At 59.5% G+C, this 9,842-nt stretch overlaps 1 protein-coding gene across 1 annotated transcript in view; it reads left to right on the forward strand.

Moving 5' to 3' along the window:
* The window catches only part of Fam83f (family with sequence similarity 83 member F), a 30,425-nt gene extending 23,391 nt beyond the window's left edge, over positions 1–7,034 (forward strand). The window contains exon 5 of the mRNA XM_042697954.1: positions 6,198–7,034. Coding sequence (XP_042553888.1) covers positions 6,198–6,247 — 50 coding nt within the window. The 3' untranslated portion in view covers positions 6,248–7,034. The remainder of the gene's footprint in view (positions 1–6,197) is intronic.
* Positions 7,035–9,842: the final 2,808 nt, after the last annotated feature.

Here is a 9,842-nt window from a genome sequence, read left to right on the forward strand (position 1 = left end):
GATCAGGGTCACTGTCACAGTTCTCTGGTGTCACTCCTAGTAGCAAGCACTCAGCTCAGTCCTCACCGAAACCGGAGCAAATGAAGGAAATGTGGCAAGAAAGGAGCCCAGCCCATCAAGGCGCAGGACGGAGACTTGAGCTCCGGCTCTGCTGCTCCGGCTCTTTGTGGCCAACCTCATTTCTTGTTAGGTTACCACCATCAAGCTCTAACCTGGTCAGGCACACCCACCCTCACCCATGCCCCGTGAGCCCTGACCCTGCCTCCTGTTTCTGTGCCAAACAGACTTGGTTTTTCTACATCTAACAACTGGGTTTGTGCTCTGGGAAGCACATGGTGGTGGTGGTGGTGGCAGTGGTGGTGGAGATGTCTTTCTGGCCATCTTTCTGGGATCCTCTCAAGACCCTGGATCTTTGGGGTTTTTTTTTTTTTATCCCAATCTTGGGTCTTGAACTCAGGGACCAGGCACTATTCCTGAGGTTCTTTTTGTTCAAGACTGGAGCTTTACCTCTTCAGCGAGTGCTCTACTTCCAGCTTTTTGGGGTAGTTTATTGGTGATAAGAATCTCATAGGCTTTCCTGCCTGGGCTGGCAGGAAATCTTCAGAGCTCAGCCTCCTGAGTACCAGGATTACAGGTATGAGCTACCAGCGCCCAGCTAGGCCCTGGCCGTCACCCCTCTCTCTGGAGCAACCTCTGTATAGCTTTCCAGGAGGCTGATGGTGCCAACCTTTGTTGGCAGTGCTGCCTTTCTCATCTCCCACATTCCCGAGCCAGAAGAATTTCCATGTTGGGATTTCTCCCTCCATAGTTCTGCATCAGTGAGGCCTCAGGTCTTGTCCCTGGCCCAGAACTCAGGTGTGATCCCCTGAGCCTGGCTCTGACTTGATGGTGAGTGGTTGGAGAGCAAGGACACACCCCTCCCCTCCACCGACTCGCAGCACTGCTTCCAAACCTGCCGCCCGAGCTGTGCTCAGGAATGTATCTGCGTCCTAGCGCAGGTTGGGGTGTCTGTGACATGAGCACAGAGGGCGCACCAGGACTGCCTCATCCCCCCCCCACTGCCTAAAGGCCCTGATAGTCCTTGCTCCCCCCACTGTACCCTGCTGAGCCCCAAAGTGGCAGGTAGAAGCTGGGAGAGGTGCAGTAAGTGGTCTCAGAGCTGTCTTGGACCACCTCAAACTCAGGCCCGAGCCCAGGCCCACATCCTGGCAGAAGAGGGATAGCTGGCCCCTGTTCCGTTCCCCTGGGCTTCCCCAACACCAGATGCCATCTTGTTGGAAAGAGGGTTGCCATGGTGAACACCTGGCTGGGAAGGGGAGGGCCGAGCCCAACCACAAAGGGGCTATTTCCCAAGTCTTGACTGGAAGTGCGGTGGAAGCTTTCTCTTCCGTCTGCCCCTTATCCTGAGGTGCTGTTGCCATAGAAACGCAAGGCCCATTGTCTGGTCCCTTCCCTGATGCTGACACTAGTGTGTGTGTTGCACAGCCCCAGTCATCTGCCACCACTGCCGCCTGTCTCTGAACATTTGAAAACTGCCCAGAAGCCAAGCAGACCCAATGTGGTTATAGAAGTCCCTCTCCAGCACGCCTGGCCACGGGAGTGGCAGCACACAGGCAGCCGGCCCCCGGGGATGCCCAGGGCCAACCCCTCCTCCTCCACGCTTGGGAGGACAGGGCGCATCCACACAGCCCAGGGGCCAAGGTTCCAGAGACCCTGCCCTGAAACTCAAACTCCCTTCGGAGACCTTCCTCTGCTTTCTTTCCCAAAGACAAGGATGAGACTCCAGCCCCTTCCCAAGGCCTTTGCAGCGCCTTCTTCCACGTGTAGGATGCAGGCCCCCACAACTCAGAGAGCTGAGATCCTAACAGCACAGAGGGGCCGGGGTGGGGCTGGGACTGACCCTCGCTCACCTGCAGCTGTAGTGGGGGAGGAGATGGCTTTAGCTTCTATGGCAAGGTCTCTGCTTAAGACACATTGCCCCCCCTAGACACACCCCTCCCTTCCCAGCGCTGTCTTTTCTTCCAGAAGAGGAAGGGTGAACCGAAGAGGGGTTCCCCCATCCCTTTGAGTTGATTGTAACTCTGCCCTGACTCTGTCCTGTCTCAAGGAAGAATGGGGGTTGATGACAAGGTGGATGAAAGAGAAAGGGAAAGAGAAGAGCCAACTGCAAAATTGCTTGATAAGAAGTATATATAGTTGTCAAACAGCATGCAAATTTTTGCAGACCCAAGTGTGGCCCCTGGGAGAGGCTCACAAATGGAACCGCTTCCTTTGGGGCTGGGGTGAGGGAACAGTGGGTAGTTGAAGGCTCAGAGCCCCCTCTAGTGGCAGAAGTCAGGCATTCCCTTTCTCCTGTCCCTGCTGGACCTGGCTCCTGCACTAGGTGACCTTCTGCCTTCCCTCCTTCCTGCCACCTGGGCTCACCCATCCAGGCGAGATCCCCAGCCTTATTCAAATGTCTGAACAGAAACCGTATGGCTGAAGTGGTCTTAGAAATCTGCATGTTAAACAAGAGCCCTGATTTTCCCAAGTAGTTTTCCACTAGAGAGTCCTCGGACCAGCAAATGACGTGGGGACTTCCCAGCATTCTCTTGAGGTGACCCTCAGTGCCCATGCCTCAAGAACTCCCTTGGGTGCCCCTGACTCGTGTGTGCGTGGGTCTCATGCTGTGCCCCCCTCCGGCCCCCCACCAAGCCACTGGGTTCCTGGATTGGGGGACTTCAGGTTTTTTCAGTGTCATCTTAGGGAACTGAGAGGCTGTGGACTCTCATCTGGAAACTGGGGTTCCTGTCAAGGATAAACTGATGGGAAAGTGCTCCCTGGCTCAGAGCTGCCTAAGAACCCGGGGCCTCCATTCTGGGTTTGACAAACGTCTGGGTGCTGCCTGAGCTGTGTGGGGCAGGTACTTCACCCACAGTCGATCACTTAATTCCCATCACTGTGATTGGGGAGGGGGGAGGAGCGCTATGCCCCTAACCACTCAACTCCAGAGCCAGGCAGCCAGCCGTGCCTGCTCACACTGGCAGGTGTCACCATCCCTGCCCTTCTGTGTCGCCTGGGCCTGGCCGGGGCTCGGGAAGGCACTGGGCACTGAGTGAGTGAGGCCACACACATCACCAGGGACGGCTGCTGTTGTCTTGTTAGTGTTGGGCTGAGTCCCCAAAGAGCTGGCCAGCACCTGCTCATTCACTGAATCCGCTAAGTCTGTGTCTGTGAAATGTGGGCCCTGTGTGGGGCCCTGCTCTAAGGCAGCCAAGGACACAGGAGGAGCCAGGAGCCAGGAGGTTGGCAGGGGCTGGGTGGGCAGGGGGAATGACCCTCCTGTGGAGGTGGGCGGTGGCCTCTGGTCAGGGAGAATTCAAGCAAAGCCGTGAGGAGGAGGGGCAGTGTGGAAATCAGGAGTGACTCTTCCAGATAAAAGGAACAGGAAGCCCTGCAAGCTATAGGCAGTGGGGCTATTCTTGTCACAGCCTTGCATGGGGTTCACATGTCCCAGCCACAGGGCATCATGCCCTAACCCCTGCTTCTACACCTCTTCATTCAGTGACCTCTCCCTGCACTCTGTACCCAGCTCTCAGACATGTGTCCCCTCCTTTTGCTGCCTGACTTCTAAGCCTTCTTTGGGCCACCCACACCCATGCCACACATACTCTGTAGAAACAAATGTGTCCTTCATGGGTTTTTTTCCCCATTGATTGGAGTGCTGGTGTGCCTGCCCACAGTAGGTTCCTGATAAATGAGCATCGACGGATGGAGCATCAAGAACTTCACCTAAGCCAGCTTCTGTGTCCTGTCTGAGGCATGGAGATGAATTCTGAGCTCCAGGATCTCCCTAGGTTCACACCCAGCCCTAGGAACAAAGGTGGCAGGTCATGTGAGGTCAGCCTTCTTCAGGAAGGAGCTGGGGAGCCCTCCTGCCCCCCTTTGCCCCTCCTCTCCCCCACCCCGAGCCCCGGTCCTGTCCAGATTCTGGCTCTAGAGATGGATTTTGCTTACCTGCCTCCAAAACATGCTGAGGCCTCTGGGGAGAAGCTCTACAGCTGCTTAGCAGAGCAGGCCACAGATCAAACCAGCCGCTGTGCAGGGTGTGTGTGTGTGTGTGTCCACAGATCAAACCAGCCGCTGTGCAGGGGTGTGTGTGTGTGTGTGTGTGCAGGCCACAGATCAAACCAGCCGCTGTGCAAGGTGTGTGTGTGTGTGTGTATGTGTGTGTGTGCCACAGATCAAACCAGCCTCTGTGCAGGGGTGTGTGTGTGTGTGTGTGTGTGTGTGTCCACAGATCAAACCAGCCTCTGTGCAGGGGTGTGTGTGTGTGTGTGTGTGTGTGTGTGTGTGTGTGTGTCCACAGATCAAACCAGCCGCTGTGCAGGGTGTGTGTGTGTGTGTATGTGTGTGTGTGCCACAGATCAAACCAGCCTCTGTGCAGAGGTGTGTGTGTGTGTGTCCACAGATCAAACCAGCCTCTGTGCAGGGGTGTGTGTGTGTGTGTGTGTGTGTGTGTGTCCACAGATCAAACCAACCGCTATGCAGGGTGTGTGTGTGTGTGTGTGTGTGTGTGTGTGTGTGTGCAGGCCACAGATCAAACCAGCCGCTGTGCAGGGTGTGTGTGTGTATGTGTGTCCACAGATCAAACCAGCCGCTATGCAGGGTGTGTGTGTGTGTGTGTGTGTGTGTGTGTGTGTGTGTGCAGGCCACAGATCAAACCAGCCGCTGTGCAGGGTGTGTGTGTGTGTGTGTGTGTGTGTGTGTGTGTGCGCGCGCGCCACAGATCAAACCAGCCCCTGTGCAGGGTGTGTGTGTGTGTGTGTGTGTGTGTGTGTATGTGTCCACAGATCAAACCAGCCACTGTGCAGGGGTGTGTGTGTGTGTGTGTGTGTGTGTGTGTGTGTGTGTGTGTGCAGGCCACAGATCAAACCAGTCGCTGTGCAGGGTGTGTGTGTGTGTGTGTGTGTGTGTGTGTGTGTGTGTGTGTGCAGGCCACAGATCAAACCAGCCGCTTGTGCAGGGTGTGTGTGTGTGTGTGTCCACAGATCAAACCAGCCGCTATGCAGGGTGTGTGTGTGTATGCGTGTGTGTGTGTGTGTGTGTGTGTGTGTGTGTGTGTGTGTAGAGGGCCTGTCTCCTCTCCTGTCTACCAAGGCAGTTGCTGCCCAAACCTGGGGACTCAAGGGCTTTTCAGGGAAGTCCTGCAGAGTGGCTTCCGCGTAGCACAGATGTGGCAGAGACTGACATTCGTGCACGCCATGGGCGGGACAGTGGCCTATGGCAAGTTTGGGGACACCGCTACAGACCCAGCACCCCAGGTCCAGCTCTGCTAGGGGAGGCTTCTTTGTCAAGCTCACAGCTGCAGGGCTCTGGAAGGTGGAGTGAGCCAGGAAACCAGCCCTTGCCCTGCGGGGAAATAACCCAGCTGCTGCCCAGGAGAGACGCTGGACGACTCCCGAGAGGACTCTGCCTCCTACTGTCCCACACCTCCGGAGCCAACTATAGCCGCCCCACCTACCCACACAGGCCAGCTGGAGTGGGCCACAGCACTGGCCAGCCCCCATGGGATGGCCACGGCAGGAGGGTGGATGCAGAGCCCAGGATGGGGAGGAGAGGGCCACCGCCTGAGCCGCCCACCCCAGCCCCTGCCTGGCTCCTCCATCCGTCCAGCTTCCTGCAGCGTGGCCACCCCGTGCTGCAGGACAACGCGCTGCGCAAGGCACACATTTGCCTCTTCCAACCCAGCCACGGGCGAGCCAGGGCAGGCTGCCTGAACCCCCGGAACACCTCGGGCTAGGCTGGGCTGGGCTGAGCTGAGCTGAGCTGGGCTGGGCTGGGCTAGGCTGGGCTGGGCTAGGCTAGGCTGGGCTGGGCAGAGCTGAGCTGAGCTGAGCTGAGCTGAACAGAACTTCGAGCCTGTGACAGGCGAGACTTGTAAGTCGCTGGTCACAGGGACTCCAGAGCCCTGCCCCTCTGTGGTCAGAGATGACAGCTTAATGTCCCAGTCCCTGGGGAGCCTGCTGAGTCTGCTGTGGCAGGAAGTGTCTTTTCTTTCCTGGGTGCTCAGAGTAGCTGGTTCCTCTATCAACAGAGTAGGAGGGTGACAGAAACCCCAGCCCCCCCCCCCCAAGGGAGGCATAGACAGCACCCAGGACAGGGGCTGCCGCGCTGCTCGCTAACGTCCCTCCCTGCCTGGGTCTCTGTCTCCACAGGTAAAACAAGTCTGGGTTCCGCTAAGCCCAGCAACTGCGTGGTTTCCTGAGCCCTGGGCCTGCCCTGCCCAGAGAGCACCTGTTTGCACATCAGACCCCGACCCGCGGGCCTCCATCCTTCAGCCTCTATCCTGACCTCAGGGCGGAATCCCAGATGGGAGGATTCGCAGCGCTTCAAGGACTGCCCACTGCGGGACTGCCCACTGCGGGACTGCCGACTGCGGACTGCAGTGGCCAGCAAGGCCACTGCCACCTTGTTTACAGGAAGTGGAAGCTTCACCAGTGTCCGCCATCCTTTCTGCCCTGCCCTGCCCCGCAGGTTCCCACGTCCTTATGCCTTCACGAACAGTCTCCAGGGCAGCTCCGGCTGTCTGGCTTCTTCCTTGGGCTTCTGGTGCTTTCTGGTCCCCCTGAGAGGATGAGTGGGGGGGAGCAGGAAGTTCAAGGTTCAGTCTTGCTCGTTCCCAGAATTCCATGTGGAAGACAGGGCTGCTTTGGCCTTCCTGCCCAGTCCCTTTGGGCTCCTGCACCAGACTGGGGTGTGGGGGAAGATGCCCCAGCCTCCTGAATGGGGGTGTGTGTGTGAGAGGCCATTTTTCTCTTCCCTTCCCTACATACTGCCCCTCCCATTCCCCCCCCCCAGGCGGGCTAGCCTGAGAACCCCGGCCTCCTTGGCAGGGGCCTGCTGCAGGTCTTGGGGATTTCAGGGTGCCTTTCCCTGGGCCTGCTCCTCCCCTCAATGTGCCTTGGTGTAAAGCCCAGTTTGGTTTAGGGTGTGGTGAGAACCTGGGCTCCCCTCCCTAGCCAGGGCTTCTCAAGCAACCCTAGCCTCCGGGGCTGGGGGCAGGGTGGGGGGGAGACACCGACACCGCTGTTGGCAAGGCAGCAGGCGGGAGGGGAGGGAGGATGTCCTGTCAGCCATTGGTTAGCTTCCAGTGGGGGGGGGGCGGGGGGAGAAGGGACCCCACACCCCTTCCTGAGCCCCTGTGAGGATTAAACACTTCTGGGAAGTGCTTCCTTTGCACCGGGGCCTGGCAGTGCAGCGGCGGCTTGTTCTGGGGGGAGGGGAGGACAGCGACTGGGCTGGGGTGCGCGCAGTTACACCCCAGCTCAAAGTGGTCACCTTGAAGATACAGGATGCCTTCCCTGCAGTGGTGGAAAATCTCGTCCTCCGTGTGGCTTAGCAGAGGGACCAGGCTCGTTCCGAGGCCTTAACCCCTGCCTCTTTCTGCCTCAGCTCCTCCCCCCCCCCCCCCCCCCCCGCCCCCTATGCCAAGAAAAGGGTCCTCCCATTCTGTAGGAGGGAAGGGGGAACCGTATGCCAGAGAGAAAGCCACTCCATGCGCTGGGCAGAGTGCCAGCCTGCAAGACGGGCCCCTGCGCCCCTTCGGCCTCAGCTTCCTCATCTCCTGGAAGGGGGTAAGAGGGACCCCCTTCCCCCCACCCCGCCCCCGCCTGTGCCTCCTGGCTTCTCCGCGTTAAGTGCCAGCACACACACACACACACCACACACACGCGAGGGGCTCCGATCCATCTCATCCCAAGGGTGCGTCTGGCCTGCCCGGCTGGGTGCCACGAGGCCATACAAGAGGGACGGGGTGAAAGGGCATTCGCAGCACCAGGCCCCGGCTTCACCATCCCTGCTCACTAGGGAGCTCCAGGCTGCCATTTTGCACTCCAACCCGGCTCACTCGTGGAGGCTGTCCGGGCTGGGTTAACAATCGCGCTGGGCAAGGCCGACCACCCAGTGCTGAGGCTCTGGTGCTGCTGCCACCTGGGTTTCTGCTCCCAGGAGGGCAGGAAACGCAGGGAGCCCAGCCTGAGGCTGTCCCTGCAGGCCAGAGGACACTCCCTAGACTGGTGTCAGCTGTCTGTCCTCCAGGTAGGGTTAGTTCTACCTGGATCCTAGGAGGAGTGGCTTCTGCTGATAGCCACACGGTGTGCTGGTGCAGAATTCATAGAAAGGCTAGGCCAAAAGGAAGGCCCAGAAACACAGAGGAAACTGGCCAGGCGTGGGCAGATGCACTGAGACCTATTTCAGCGAGCACCTGCTCTGAGCCTGTCATCTTGCTAGATGCAGCTTTCAAACTAAGAATGGCTCAGGAAAGAGCCCTTTACAAAGTCCCCAGAGTTGTATGGTGAACCCGGGGGATGCCTTATCTCTGTGGCTCTCCCCCCCAAAATCCCACATCATATCTCAGTCTGCACCCCAGGCCGTCAGCACTGGGGGCCAACACTGGATAACCCTCTTGGGAGAGGGGTGGTTCTACCATCAGAGGACATTGTCAGAAATCCTGGCCTCCTCCCCCTGGGTGCCAGCAGCACCCCTCCAGATGTGACAACCCAAATGCCCGTGGGGGAGGGGACACCCTCAGCCCAGGGCCCAGCGCCTGCCTTCCCTGTGAAGCTCTCCAGGGCGCTTAGGCCCAGACAGCGGCTGGCCTGCCTGCGATGGCACTTTGCAGGGCACAGCTAGGCGGTGGCGTCGTCCATCTTGGGCCTTGCTGAGCTCCTCCCTGCCATGTTCAGCCCAGAACAGGTGTGTGTATGTGCATGCGCACACAGGCCTCCTTCCACTCCACCCACCCCACCTCCCCCCCCCCAGCCCAGGAGACCTCCCAGGCTGGTCCCCTCCCTTCAGCCACACCCTCCATGGAAAGCACCCAGCAATGGCGCCCCCTCTTCCCCCCAAGGATCAAAGGCTGACAGCAAAAGAGCCCCAACTCGCACTGGGCCAAGGGTAGGGTCTGGCAAGCTGGCTGGTGATGGACTCTCAGTAGATGCCAGCAAGGGGGATGAGCCTGTCAGGCGCTGTGGATGTAGTTTGTCGCCTGGCAGGGGGCACCCTCGGGCCCAGCAGCTGTCACAGATTGCAACACCGAGCTTTGCAACAAAACAGGGTCCAACCAAGACTTTGAGCACCATGGTGTCGCCTGAGAGGGTGGCAGGGACACACCTGAGAGCATCCCTAGGCAAAAGAGCAGCGAGCTCTGCCCACAGGCCCTCACAGTGCCCGCCTCCCGCCTCCTGCCTCTGTCCCAGGGCTCTGCCCACAGACCCCTCACAGCCCCCCACCTCCCACCTCTGTCCCAGTGCCCTGCCCACAGACCCCTCACAGCCCCCCACCTCCCACCTCTGTCCCAGTGCCCTGCCCACAGATCTCCCACAGCCCCCGCCTCTGTCCCAGGGCTCTGCCCACAGACCCCTCACAGCCCCCGCCTCCCGCCTCTGTCCCAGGGCTCTGCCCACAGGCCCCTCAGCCCCCGCCTCCCGCCTCTGTCCCAGGGCTCTGCCCACAGACCCCTCAGCCCCCGCCTCCCGCCTCTGTCCCAGGGCTCTGCCCACAGGCCTCCCACAGCCCCCGCCTCTGTCCCAGGGCTCTGCCCACAGGCCTCCCACAGCCCCCGCCTCCCGCCTCTGTCCCAGGGCTCTGCCCACAGGCCTCCCACAGCCCCCGCCTCCCGCCTCTGTCCCAGTGCTGCTGCTCTGGCAGCAGGCAGCAGACGTCAGATGCCATTTTTCCTTCAGAGTTGACCAGGAGGCCAGGCGTTGTGAGCCCCACGGCTGGCTCACTGGCATAACTACAGTGCCTGATGAATACCTGTTCGTTAAATGATTGAAGATGTGACAGCCGCTCCGTTACAG

The sequence above is a fragment of the Dipodomys spectabilis genome, unplaced genomic scaffold (assembly GCF_019054845.1).
Source record: "Dipodomys spectabilis isolate Male_0828 unplaced genomic scaffold, ASM1905484v1 ptg000230l, whole genome shotgun sequence".
Classification (NCBI taxonomy): domain Eukaryota; kingdom Metazoa; phylum Chordata; class Mammalia; order Rodentia; family Heteromyidae; genus Dipodomys; species Dipodomys spectabilis.